Consider the following 14,309-nt stretch of genomic DNA (forward strand, 5'->3'; position numbering starts at 1 on the left):
ATTGAAGTTGTCTTGTGATATTAATAGGTAAAAGAAAATTTTGGGAAGTAAATTCAAATCGTAACAGCTCTCCAACTTGAAACCTTGCACCATCCCGTACACTGTTCAATATTCCAAGATGAATAGAGGGTTAGAGATTGCTTGCAAAAATATTTTTCCACCTTGTGGTGAATTGAGTCACAGTAAACTATATTAAAAAAAGTGTAATCCACACAAAAAAAAAATGAAACAGCAGCAATAGTGAAGGTATTCCAAAGATTAGTTTATTGGAAGGAAAACTGATGGGGCATTATACATGATAATAAAAGACATCTCCTGGAAAGCAGACTATAGAGTACAAATCTTTTTTAATAGAAGGTATTATACAAATTTTACATAAGTCCTCTGAATGGTGATGTGGTGTAAACTAACTCATTAAATTCTTTTAAAATGGAGGGAAAGGGCTCACTTAGAAGTCTTACAAATAAATACCTGTGCCTAAAACTTGATTTCTCAAGACACAAACTTCTTTTTGGACTGTATAACCAAGAATTTCAGAGTTATGAATTTGAGTTTTCTTTCAGCCAATTTTAATGTACTGTACACAAAGATTTCCAATTTTTTGCCCATCAAAATACTTCAGCTGATATTATGAATTCACAAACCTATTCCTACCAGATGAAACTGCTTTAATATTAGTACAAACCACTGCAGCCATAAAATGACACTAAGTCTGGTAAAAGAGCAAAACACTGCTACTCGAGAGCAGTTAAGCAGTGGGTGAGAAATTAACGGGGCTTTAACAAGCTGTTAAAAAGAGTCCAGTTTGAACCGCTAGTGACCAGGTAAATCAGTACTGTACAAAACAAATTAATAGTAAGATGTGGGTTTTTGATTTTCTTAAATCGGTTTGTCAATGACTCAGTATGCAGTTGCTCTTCAAAGAGCCCTGATCACGGGTTTAGACCTGATTCACATACCTCTCAATGTGACCACAGTAATCTCATTGCTCCTCTACTAAACAAATCTTCAAACTAAATAGAATCATGCAATTTTTTTTCTAAAGAGGAAATCAAAAGACTCAGGGCTGTTTCCAATGACATGCAGACCCAACATAGCTGAAAAAGAACTTGAGATCTAATTTCAGGACTATTCAATTTTTTAAATTCGTAGCTTATGCCCCAAATAACGTCAGCAAAAGGAATCAAAGACAGGCATTTTTTTTTCCAAAGCCTGAATCTGATCACCTAAAAATTCAGGAAAGGAATGCAATTTTGTCAAAATGCTTGTTCTGCAAGGCGTAGGGCTGCACCAATGTGAGCCGTAAGAATTTAAGCCCTTTCAACTCTGCTAGGATGTGTTGTTAAGTCAGACAAAAAAAGGTGATCACCTTTATGAATAGCATTGGCTGTAAACCAGACTGAGTTGAGTACTTATGAAATGGAATATATTTCTGTTACCTTACAAATCAATGAGTTTTAAATCTCAGTAAGTTGGAAAAAAATTAAATACAGTACATGCTTTTTTTGTACTGTGAAGGGTTACTCGTTTGCAGGAAATGTATTCCATTCAGGTCAAGTACAGTAGGTTAGACACAGTGTTAAGCTATCCTTACAATGCTCAACCTGGAACAGCACTCAACTGTACCTGCTATTACAACCTATGTAAAGGCTGCTTCAGATGTACTAAAGTTAAGGGTAATGTCCTGTATACTCATTTGTTGGGGAAGTATTTTGAGATTGCTCTAAATTATTGTATAAAACTGGAATTAGTGTATCAAGTGTACTAATGCAGTCTTGACTCTAGAAACCAAATCAGTACAACGAGCAGCGTTTTAGTATTGGATATTTGCAAGTCAAAACAATTTTTTTTTTTTCTGATTGACTTGCAAATGTCTAGGACTTCAGGCTGCATCCAGATATCCTTTTACACAGAATTAGGGAATTTTATGCACTTGAAACATTAGCACATGGAAGCAGCAGAAAACAGAATAAAAACCAATCCCAGTGTGTCCAACATATTTGACGTGCTTGTCTAATTCACTTTCATATAAAATTTATTTTGATCAGCACATAAAATTCTCTTATTAGTTTGTAAGTCTTAGCTTGTACATATAACTAAAACAATGCCACAACCGAGTAAGCCTGGAATCTGCAGTTTCAAACTTTGACTTGAATGACTTCCAAAAACTATATATAAAAAAAGATCATAAAGGTGCACTGACTAAATATCGTTAAAAATTAGACTGCAAGTAATATCTTGACTTTAATAATGATGGTCTGTCGCGATCTCAACCTGTGTAAGGACGTTAACTGTTTTTGTGGCAGTATGCATGCATATTTGTCAGAAACTAGTATTACTGCTTTCAGAAACTGATATCCTGAAACAAGACACCACTATTGGCCACTAACCCCAATGCATATTAGTTTACAGATGGAAGTACAAGATTAATATTTGGCCCCAACAATAGTCTCACCTGAAGACAGAAATACAAGCAATTTGACAGCAAGGAAAGCATAACCCATCCAAATTTATGGGAGAAAGGCAAAACAAATTGTTGGGAATTCAGCAACGTCAGCTGACAATCGTAAAAACTCAAGATTAGCTCCAGTACCAGGTTGATTAATTTGGATGTCATAGTAGAAATCAGAAAAGAGAAAATAATAACGTTTGGCTGACTGCGTCCCGAATCTCAATTTTTTTTTTTCAATTTTTAATTTTTTTTTAAAACACCATCTGAAGCTTTGGAAGGAGCACCAAAATTGTGAAAACTATCTGCACCAATCGCACTAGCCCATTTTATTTTACCTTAAAAAGTGCACCAACAGTTATAATTTCTCTCATTTCATGGCCCACTGCTTCCACTATTAAATTTATTTTTTTGCCAAACTCTACCTGCTTAAGTCAAAAGAAAATATGGGATATCCAAATGTAAAATACCATTCTAACTACTGCACACAAATGTTTTCTCAAAAGCCTGAGGTTGACATGTTTTTAAATGGATGATGAAATCTCCATACGTTTCATGTTCAATGGCTGCAGCAGCATGCAAGAAAAAGTTCCGGGAGATGTAAGCCAAATGGGTTGTTAACAGTCACATTTTAATTGAAGTTCATTCTTTCAGTTCTCTGAAAAGGGGTAAGTGATGTGTTTTCCTCAACTAGAACTTTAGTCTGTACTGTCATCGTCTTCATCAGCATCGATCATCAAAGCAGCATATTTGCTGGCTGAGCTGAATTTCTATACAAAAAGACAGAATGAATACATGAGACAGGATGAATAATTACACAGCCACAATGCACAATTCCCTCTTCTTCTGACTGACGAGTCTTATGTGCATTAGGGAATGATCTCTGGCACCTGCAGCATTTTTAAAATTTAACCAACAAACCAGCCTCTATGGAAGCCTGGACAGAAGACCATAACATGTAGGAGCAGAAGGCGGCCTTGCAGTCCAATAAGCCTGCTCTGTCAGTACTTCAAATCATGGCTGATCTAATGATCCATAATACCACTTTCTTACCTTTTCCCCCCACAGCCCTTGAATCCCATACTTAAAAATAATCTGTACTTCTCAGCTTTGAATAGGGTTAGTGACCCAACATGAACAGCCCTCTGCAGTAAAGAATTCCACAATTCACAACTCGAAGAAAATCCTCTGCATCTCTCAAATGTGACACCCCAAACTTTGAGACTGCTCCTTCTGGTACTAGACTTTCCTATAAAGGGAAACAACCTCTCTCTACCCGGTTATCCTAAAAATCCTGTATGCTTCAATAAGGTGGCCTTCCATTCTTCTATTTTCCAAGAAGCACAGACTCAGCTGGTTCACATAAGACAGTCCCTTCATACCGGTACCAACCTAGTGAAACTTCACTGGACTGTGTTCAATCCAGAATATCTTTCCTCAGATAAAGGGACACAAAACTGAATGTTGCCACTATTCAACAAAGGATCAAATATCACAGCTGAGCCAGATCTTGTCTTCACACAAAGTGTCACCAAACAGGAAGTTTGACCCAGACATTTAGACAGTCAACACTTGAGTTAGAACAATTGTTTGATCAGTTACTGATTCAGAATAAATTATTTTCACATCATTTTTCACATCCTGTGGACCTCCATTCTTCAATAATGCAACTATTCAGTCATCTCAACTTGTCTACACGAATTTCAACTCTGTTCCTCACAACCTGCAAAGATTTTATATATTTGAAGGACTTTCTACAAATTTGACAAAAAAAAAAAGCTCATGTCTCCAAAGCACTTTTTGAAAATTAAACCACCAAATGAGTACAACGGACCTTGATCAGATGGGCCAATGGACTAAGGAGTGGCAGGTGGAGTTTAATTTAGACAAATGGGAGGTGCTGCATTTTGGAAAGGCATATCAGGGCAGACTTATACACTTAATGGCAAGGTCCTGGGGAGTGTTGCCGAACAAAGAAACCTTATGGTGCAGGTGGAGTCATCGCAGGTCGACAGGGTGGTGAAGACTGTTTGGTATGCTTGCCTCCATTGGTCAGTGCATCGAGTATACGAGTTGGGATGTCATGTTGCAACTGCACAAAACATTGGTGAGGCCACTTTTAGAATATGGTGTTAAATTCTGGTCTCCTAGCTATAGGAAGATATTGTTAAACTTGGAAGAGTTCAGAAAAGATTTACAAGAATATTGCTGGGACTGGAGGGTTTGAGCTATTGGGAGGGGCTGAATAGGCTGGGGCTATTTTCCCCTGGCGAATCAAGGGATGACCTTATAGAGGTTTGTATAATCATGAGGCGCTTTGATAGGGTGAATAACCAAGATTTTTTCCCCAGGGCAGGGGAGTCAAACTAGAGAGAACATGGGTTTAAGGTGAAAGTGCGAAGTTTTATAAGGGACCTGAGAGGCAACTTCTTCACACAGAGGGTGATGAGTGTATGGAATGAGCTGCAAGAATAGGTGGAGGAGGTGGGTATAATTTCAACATTTAGAAGTATAATGAGTAAGATTATATGAATATATGAGTAGTAAGAGTTTAGAGGGATATGGGCCAAGTGCTAGCAAATGGGACTAGATCAGTTTAGAATATCTGGTTGGCATAGATGAGTTGGACTGAAGGGCCTGTTTCCATGCTGTATAACTCTGACTTAAATCCAAATGTCCTCTCAACAGTTGCCACAATGACCTTTAAAAACTATTTTATACACAGGTAAAGCCCAGGATGTGTATCTTGACACCAATTCATTTTGACTTGGAGCCCAACCCAGTAGTAAAGCACTAACCTCAAAAACCTCAGCAGGACCCAGGAGGTTGAATGGCTCACATTATGGAATGCATAATGTACACGGTGTAAAAGAAAAACAGCCTTCAAAGCAGCAATTAATCCACCATCTTAACTTAAGCATTTTCACATACCATAGTAATGGTTTAAATTGGTGTCATTTCCAAACAAGGAGCCCCTGTGGACGAGTTCAATAGCTACCAGGACCAACTGATCAGATGGAGCAGGAAATACAAATCCATTGTGCACTCCTCATGCGATGACTTTATAAGGTATCACATTTTCCACTCTCATTCTGAATGAAGCTCATGACAGGCCCTTACATTATTTCCATCCCCATTTCCTTTAGCAAACTGGGACGCACATCATCCAGACCAGATTACTTATGCATTCAAAAACAACCAGCCTTTCCAGAACAGCCTGGCCATAAATTTTTACTTCAGCTAATACTTCTAACACCGTTGCATTGATTGATATTTTGTTGGTTAGCTGGTATGGACTCGAGAGTTGAAAGAACACATTGTGCTGTAATGACTCTATTATATCTACCCACTTTCTAGGGCATTGTTCAGCCTTGAACATTTTAAAACTACTGCACCCATCCCCAAGCTGAAAGTTGAAGTATTCCATTTGACCATCCAGGTCATTAGTTATCTAGCTTTCTGAACATCTGACATGAATTACAGCATCAGTTATTAGTATCTGAAAACATTTTAATCTTCAATCTGTTAATTCAAAGGGTGGGTCAAAATCCTGAAACTTCTTCCCTAACAGCACCATTGGCATCCCTACACCCTCCAGACTGATAAGGTTCAAAGCAACTCACCATCACCTTCTCCAGGGCAATGAGAGATTTCAATACATGTTGGCCTAGATAATAACACCCATTTCCCCATTAATGAAGAGAATGTTATAGTCCAAATAGGCAATTATTTTACAATCTCTAACTTACAGGAGTGGGTGATTCTTCATATTTCTTTGGCTCAGTTACAGGTTTTGAATCACGGCCCTTTTTATCTTTCCTGTGCAAGAAAAATTGTAATTGCTATTTAATAATCATATACTAGAAACAATCATGCCAGGAACTGAGAAAGGCTTGGTTTTTTGTAGAAAATATCAACCGACTTTTGCAGTTATAATCTAGAGCTGAATTTGGCAATGTTCTACTTCCAATTATCAAAGTCATGATGCAGATAACAAATATGAGTAGCAGCATATCCCATGATATTATACACACAGTAAAACAAACACACAAAGCAAATCTTCCAAATTAAGCTAGCTTCCACAAATATTTGACATCAGGTTCTTGTGCACAAATGAGATTAAGTTACAACTATCCTTCAAATCATGGGAAATCTGGAAATGTAGCAATTGAAAAAGGAGGCAGACCTGTCTGGTTCCTTCCTTCGATCCTTGTTGATGCCATCGTTTTGTCCCCGGCTCATACCACTTGCACCACCACGCTCTTTGGGTGAAGTTTTATCTCTTATTTCAGATTCTGTTTTATCATCTAAAAATGATAGAAAAATTTAGATGCTTTCATGTAACGTGCAGATTAGTTCAGGTTGGGCCAGTCCATTAGCAAGATGTAGAGATGGGTGTTTTCAATGAATTGTTTTAGTACAATATTCTCTAGGAGCTCCCTATTCCACTTTGACTAAAATATATCAAGAACACAAATTTCAAACTGTCATTAAATACCATTATAAAAAATTGTTGATGGGAATAAATTCAAGGTGGATGCAGTGATCACACAATGAGAATACTATATCCTATTCAGCATTTATTTAAACTGGATAGGTAGATTTTAAACAAGAGCACACTAAATTGTAATCTAGCTGTCACTATCACAGAAGTATGGAGTGATTTTCTCACACACGGTTAGGTCTGGAATTCACTGAAAGGCTATTCTTACAGAAGGACAAGCAAATTTAAAAAAAAGTGTTCGCCCATCTTCAAAGTTCACAATTAATTAGAATTTGGCCAAAAGGAAAAAAAAAAATCGAAAACAATTTTGATTGCAGTTAACTGCTTTTAAAAATACACAGCCCATGTTTCACAATGTGATTTACTGTCCCGCAGAGAAAGTCAATTGCTAGACCAGAGAAGAAAAACCAGAGCATTGGCAATTCAACCAGTCAATTTAGCTGTTGTGAACGGATTTTCCACTTTTTAAAAAAAAACTCTCAACATTCATAATGATTAGATGCCAAGAGTCCTAAAAATCAGGTTACTATTGTACAGTTCTTGCCGTACCCTTAAATGATGTCTTCATGTTCGTATGTGTAGGTGAAACTAGGCCAGCTTTACCACTTGGCGAACTGTATGGGAGGAAAGTGAAAAGATAATTGTCAGGACAATTTAAATTCACTGTTGTTTGTAAAAACAAAATTAAAGATGTTATTCACCTCATGCTTAAACTATAATGGGCACTACAAAAATAAGGAGAAAATGCATTGGAGGAATATAAAATGGATGCCTTCACTCTTACTCAGGAATGAATTTTTTTTAGATTAGATTATTTACAGTGTAGAAACAGGTCCTTCGACCCAACAAGTCCACACCGACCGGCTGAAGCGCAACCCACCCAGACCCATTCCCCTATATTTACCCTTTCACCTAACACTACGGGCAATTTAGCATGGGCAATTCACGTAACCCGCACATTTTTGGACTGTGGGAGGAAACCGGAGCACCCGGAGGAAACCCACGCAGACACGGGGAGAATGTGCAAACTCCACACAGTCAGTCGCCTGAGGCGGGAATTGAACCCGGGTCTCTGGCGCTGTGAGGCAGCACTGCTAACCACTGTGCCACCCATTTATTCTAATTAGACAAGCAGGAGGCTGGAAGAACACAGCAAGCCAGGCAGCATCAGGAGGTGGAGAAGTCAACGTTTCGGGTGTTACCCTTCTTCAAGAAATGGAGGTGGGGTGGAGGAGAGACTGGGTGAGGAGAGAGGTGGTGGTTACGACTTGGTCGATCGATGGGAAGAATTAATCCGGTGGGTAGCTGGAAGGAAGGGTCGGTAGGTGGAATGGAAAGGAGGTGGCGATGGGGGGGCGGGGGGAGATGAGAGAGAGAGAGAGAGGATATGAGGTGGGAAGGTTATTTGAAATTGCAGAACTCCATGTTGAGTCCTCTGGGCTGTAGGTTGCCCAGGCGGAAGATAATCCTCCTACTTGTCTACTTCAGATTTTAGCATCTGCAGTTTTTTTGTCTCGAACATTTATTCTAACAGCTAAAAGCTTGAGTGTAACATTATGGCAGTATAACTGTTTAAATTTTAGGAAAAGAAAAACAAAAATTAGCCTCCTTCCTCCTCCTGATCCCTTCCCTTCACAAGGAAAGTTAATTACTGAGTCTGGGGGTCAGAGACAAAAAAGGATGGGCCCCAGTACTATCCCTGACCTGAGCACTCCGGATGTCCTACTTTTAGGGTCTCACTGGACACCCCCGTCCCCCCGTCTTGGGCCCTGCTGGAGCCTTCATTCTCAAGATATCAAGGTGAGCTGTTGCAGCTCAAATCATTATTTCAAAAGAAACCAGAAACAATAGAAATCTTTCCTTGAGGCACAGTCACACACAGATGCAAGTCAATGGATGGGAGCAGCTCTTGAACATCTCCCAAGTGGCTATTCTTCATATGCAACCATGACAATGAGTATCAGGAGGCTATTTGCTCACAAACAACAGCTGAAGCCAACCATATTCTAATGTAACACACCCACCTTTAATTGATCTAAAACCATTTAAATTCTTTTCAACATTACAAAAATTCTCAACTGGATTAGAATGGTTCATATTTGTTCAAGAAATTGCAAACTTTACCCGAGTGGTTTATTTGATAGCACACTAGCAGGTGAAAGAGGTGCTGTGACTTCTGCTTCAGCACTCTGGTTACTACTGGAACCTCCAACTGTTCTCTTTGTCCAGGCATTTTCTTTAGGTGGAGGGGCAGGTACAATCTTAAGTGGAATCTGGTCTGGTTTAGTTGATTTAGACACTGGTGACTGTGGCTCCTCCTCCTTGTTGAACATATCATTGTCCAATGACTTCTCACTCTCTCTCCGAACTGTAGCTTGATTAGATAGAAAATAATTTATTTTAGTAATACAAGCTTGTACCAAAAAGCTTGACGCTAATCTTTATGAACTCCATAAATATGGATGGTGTTCAGAATGTTCATTTTTAATACTAAGTGAAAAATTACTCCACAAACCTACAACCTTCCTAATAATTGGCAATCAACATGCTTTACAACATATTAAATTTTCTGTTTTAACTGAAACAGCATGATGGTGGTAGAGAAAACAAAAGTAAATCACGTCAGGAGATGAAGATCATGCTCTGTGGAATCAAATTTACTGCACATAGTTTTCTCAGGATATGGATAGACAAAACATTTTTATTTCAAGAGGAAGCACATTCATCTTTTCTCCCATATATGTTTTCACTGGACAATTTAAACAAGGACTTCTCATTACACACACACCAACAAATATTAGAGACAGGGTTCTACCATTTTCCAGCAATATTGGGGACAAGCAATTCTGAGCTTTAGTGTGTTAATGAAGGATCCATTGCACGTAGTCTTTGCACATCAACAAAAAGAACTGTCATATTTATGTCTCTATCAAAGTAAAACACATGATGGCCGTGAGATGTTATAGAGTAGGATCGCCTTCACAAAACAATCCGTCACAAAAGCCGAAGCTTTACCTATGTGGCTTTGCAATTGCATTCTTCTATCTTTGTAGTCCCAAAACAATTAGTAAGCATGTACAAGAAAAACAGAAGATCAGTTTTGGCTTCAGATAACAAAATATTAACATTAGCTTACAAAATTGAAGCAGTTGTCCTGTGCAGATCATATTAGACATTATAAGGACAGCCATTTACCAGTTTTGTTTTTCACTACAATCAATGATGTGGTGAAGTGTACAGTTCTTTATGACTTAAAAGGTTAATGAAAATGATTAAGCTAACTAACTGGGTGAAAGTGACACACATTGGATAGTTGCCAAACTACTGGGAGGTTAATCACGTAGTAATGTTTGACAAATGTAAACTAAACAGAAAACTTGCCACATGGAACCATTTCTCCAGTTTTGCACTACAGTGGGCAGATTTTCAATTTTGTAAAGTAGCAAACCTGGCGAACACTTTTAAAAAAGCACATCAATACATTAGCTGTACATTCGCTTGAGAACTACCAATCTTCTTAACAAGCTTAAAAACTGTAAAACGCTCAATGTTTATCCTAATAACGTTTTGAATAGTCTGTGTAAACATTAAGTCTTACCTCGACCTCCAGAAGCACTGGTATCAGTCGGCTGTGAAGAATCGCTAGCTGGTCTTGAACGTTCCAGCTGTTCCTCACTGCGCCAGCTTGGATGCCTATATTGAACCAAAGTACATCGCTAAATGGCATTAACACACAGTTTTTACATGTTAATTAAGAGAAAGAGTAGTTGGTTATCACGGGAAGTCAATTAAAGGCAATAGGAACATTTCCAAATAATCCAGGGTGTCAACTCGCAGATAATTGCCTTTGGAATAAAACTGCATATTAACAGATCAGCAAAAAAAAAAGACCAAAAACTTAAATGTTGTGCACCCTTCCTCAACAGGAAGACCACCACTTTCTTTGCTTGGATTACATCACCAGCTCCATGGCATGGAGAGTTATTCAGCAAACCTTCGTGACTTTTAGAATTAAAGATTTCCATGGGTCAAGTGGGTAGGTAGGGAATGACAGGCACCTTTGGGAATAGCGAACCAACATAAACTCAAAAAGGATTTAAGTAACAATAGAAACAAACAAACATCACAAAATGCTCTGTTCACCACAATTTTTTAAAAGAACATGTATTTTACAAATATGTAGTGGGACAGATGAGTAACTTGAATTCAAATACTAGTTATGGCACATTTCTAATCGAGTGTACAGAAATTTGTCAAGTGAAACAATGGTCATAGACAACTAAATTGTTACCATTCTTCTGGCCATACACAACAGACACTGGAACCATGCCAATGTTAGTATCCCCCCCTTCCCACCCTACATGGTAAGTACCATATTAAATCAAGTTAACTACACAATAATACCAAAACAAATTTCCACTTGGCCCGATTCAACACAGCATCTGGACTGCAGTAACCACTTGCAAACTATGTCAATCTTATCTTGCCTTAATACTCACTTGGATTTGTTTTCCAAAATATTATTTATTTGCATTAATGTTTTAAGATATTTTAAACTTAACAGCTTTCATTTCTGTGATACTTCAGTTATATTAAAACAGATGTTGCATATAGATGTATTCTAACAAGCATTGGAATTCAAAACATGGATCAGAAGATAAAGATTAATTTGCACAACACTACAAATAGCACAAGCTGATATCAATGGTGAAGGCACTGCATTTTAAACTTTTTGAAGGCTGAAAAAGCCAAGTTGCAAATAAATTAGAGTGCTGTCACTTCAACCTCTACCATTGAATAACCATACTTAATAGATGGTTGAGAATAGTTACAAGTATTGTTATCAAGTGCTTTGTAAAACCTAGGACTGATTAGGGACAGTCAACATGGCTTTGTGCGTGAGAAATCATGTCTCACTAACTTGACTGAGTGTTTTGAAGTAGTAACAAAGAGGATTGATGAAGGCAAAGTGGTGAATTTGATCCATATGTATTCAGTAAGGTATTTGACAAGTTTCCTCATGGTAGACTGGTTAGCAAGGAGAAAATTCTTCAGCCAGAGAATGGTGAATCTATGGAATTGATCGCCACAGAAGGCTATGGAGGCTGGGTCATTGAGACTGAGATCGATAGGTTTTTGATTGTTGAGGGGACTAAGGGTTACGGGGAGAAAGCAGGAGAATGGGGTTGAGAAACTAATCAGCTATGATTGAATGGCAGAGCAGACTCGATGGGATGAATGGCCTAACTTCTGCTCCAATGTCTTATGATCTTCGATCACATGGAATACACAGAACTAGCCATTTGGCCACGGAACTAGCTTGAAAGTAGAAGTTAAAAATCACAACACCAGGTTATTGTCCAACAGATTTATTTGGAACCATAAGCTTTTGGAGTTTTTACTATAAATTCTGTGTTCTATGATCCTGCCCCACTAACTACCTGATGAAGGAGCAGCACTCTGAAAGCTTGTACTTCCAAATAAACCTGTTGGATTATAATCTGGTGTTGTGTGATTTTTAGCGTGGTCCACCCCAGTCCAACACCAGCTCCTCTACATCATCAAAAGTAAAAGACAGAGGGTGGTAGTGGAGAGTTGTGTTTCAGACTGGGGGGTCTATGACCAGTGCTGTCACAAGGATCAGTCCTGGGTCCACTGCTTTTCGTCATTTATAGAAATGATTTGGACGTGAACACAGGAGGTATCATTAGTAAGTTTGCAGATGACACCAAAATTGGAGGTGTAGCGTACAGTTAAGATTACCTCAGGAGTACAATGGGATTTTGATCAGATGAGCCAATGGGCTGAGAACCAGCAGATGGAGTTCAATTTAGATAAAAGTGAGGTGCTGCATTTTCGAAAGGTAAATCAGGGCAGGACTTGTACACTTAAATGGTAAGGTCCTGGGGACTGTTGCTGAACAAAGACATTGGAGTGCAGGTTCATAGTTCCTTGAAAGTGGAGTCACAGGTAGATAGAATAGTGAAGGTGGCATTTGGTACGCTTTCCTTTATTGGCCAGTACATTGAGTATAAGAGTTGGGAGGTCATGTTGCAGCTTTACAGGATATTGGTTAGAACACTTTTAGAATACTGTGTGCAATTCTGATCTTCCTCCTATTAGAAGGATGTTGTGAAACTTGAAAGGGTTCAGAAAAGACTTACAAGGATGTTGCAGGGTCAGAGGGTTTGAGCTACAGGGAATAGGCTGGGGCTATTTTCCCTGGAGTGTCAAGAGGCTGAGGGGTGACTCTATAGAGGTTTATAATATCATGAGGGGGTAAATAGACAAAATAATTTCCCTGGGGTGGGGGAGTCCAGAACTAGAGGACATAGGTTAAGGGGTCCCTTTTATATCCTTCCTCTTTCACCCTAAACCTTGAGGGGCAACCTTTTCACAGAGGGTGGTGCGTGTGTGGAATGAGCTGTCAGAGGAAGTGGAGGAGGCAGGTACAATTCGAGCATTTAAAAGGCAGCTGGATGGGTATATGAATAGGAAAGGTTCAGAGGAATATGGACCAAGCACTGGCAAATGGGACTAGGTTAGGTTAGGATATCTGGTCAGCATGGACGAGTTGGACCAAAGGGTCTGTTTCTGTGCTGTACATCGGACTCTACAGGCTGCTTGAATAACCCACTACTCCACACTGCTTGAATTGCAAATGCTGCAAAATTTGTGCTTTCAGATATAAACAAATGCAGGTAAGACGACACTATTTTAAAAGCAATGCAAAGTGCTTCTGACTATATACTACGCTAATGAGTTTCCAGAGGTTTGTAAGATGAACAATTATTTTAGTGGTTAGAATAAAGTTGTACATCACTAAAAAGCAAATGGCTGTGCTGGATTTCAGTAGGATAACCAAACATATTACATCATCTTGAATATTCCCATTTCTACTGCAAAATGTTTGCACTATTTTTATCCCAGTTCATTTATCCCGAAGACTGTGGGTACATTTAGACTCACTAACCTTTCCCTTGGCTGCTTAACCCCTTTAATCCCTCTTTCTTGATCCTCTATTTGCCGCTGATATTTTTCTTGCTCTTTTTTCAATCTCTCCTCAACCTCGCGTTCTTTAGCTGTTGTGTCGACTGGTTTGGCAGCCCCAAATATGGATGCAGATCTTCCAGATGACTGCGCTGGAGGAGCTCTGACAACTTCTTCTTTTGGAATGCTGCGAGGTTTGAGGTTCAGTTTAGGTCTCTGCATGGAACCTATTGATATAATTTCATAAAACATAAGTTAAAATGCTGCACTATTCCAAATTCACTCAAGAAATCATTGACCCAAGAGCCCAAATCAGAAGCATTTGGCCATATTTTATATTCCTTTATCACTAATCTATTACCTTAA

At 38.8% G+C, this 14,309-nt stretch overlaps 1 protein-coding gene across 7 annotated transcripts in view; it reads right to left on the bottom strand.

The window, feature by feature from the left end:
• Positions 1-241: 241 nt before the first annotated feature.
• The window catches only part of eif4ba (eukaryotic translation initiation factor 4Ba), a 39,016-nt gene continuing 24,948 nt past the window's right edge, over positions 242-14,309 (bottom strand). For 3 of the 7 annotated variants that reach the window (XM_043681814.2, XM_087985541.1, XM_087985545.1), the window contains exons 9-16: positions 13,927-14,170; positions 10,552-10,646; positions 9,969-9,998; positions 9,078-9,327; positions 7,503-7,567; positions 6,636-6,756; positions 6,199-6,268; positions 242-3,219 (exon numbers count right to left, since the gene is read on the bottom strand). In XM_043681814.2, the coding sequence (XP_043537749.1) occupies positions 3,148-3,219; positions 6,199-6,268; positions 6,636-6,756; positions 7,503-7,567; positions 9,078-9,327; positions 9,969-9,998; positions 10,552-10,646; positions 13,927-14,170 (947 nt within the window). In that variant the 3' untranslated portion in view covers positions 242-3,147. The remainder of the gene's footprint in view (positions 3,220-6,198; positions 6,269-6,635; positions 6,757-7,502; positions 7,568-9,077; positions 9,328-9,968; positions 9,999-10,551; positions 10,647-13,926; positions 14,171-14,309) is intronic. The other 4 variants (XM_087985542.1, XM_043681818.2, XM_043681815.2 and 1 more) reach the window with 4 other exon arrangements.

Source organism: Chiloscyllium plagiosum, unplaced genomic scaffold, assembly GCF_037043375.1.
Source record: "Chiloscyllium plagiosum isolate Xiang-an unplaced genomic scaffold, Cpla_swu_hap1 HiC_scaffold_53X, whole genome shotgun sequence".
Lineage (NCBI taxonomy): Eukaryota > Metazoa > Chordata > Chondrichthyes > Orectolobiformes > Hemiscylliidae > Chiloscyllium > Chiloscyllium plagiosum.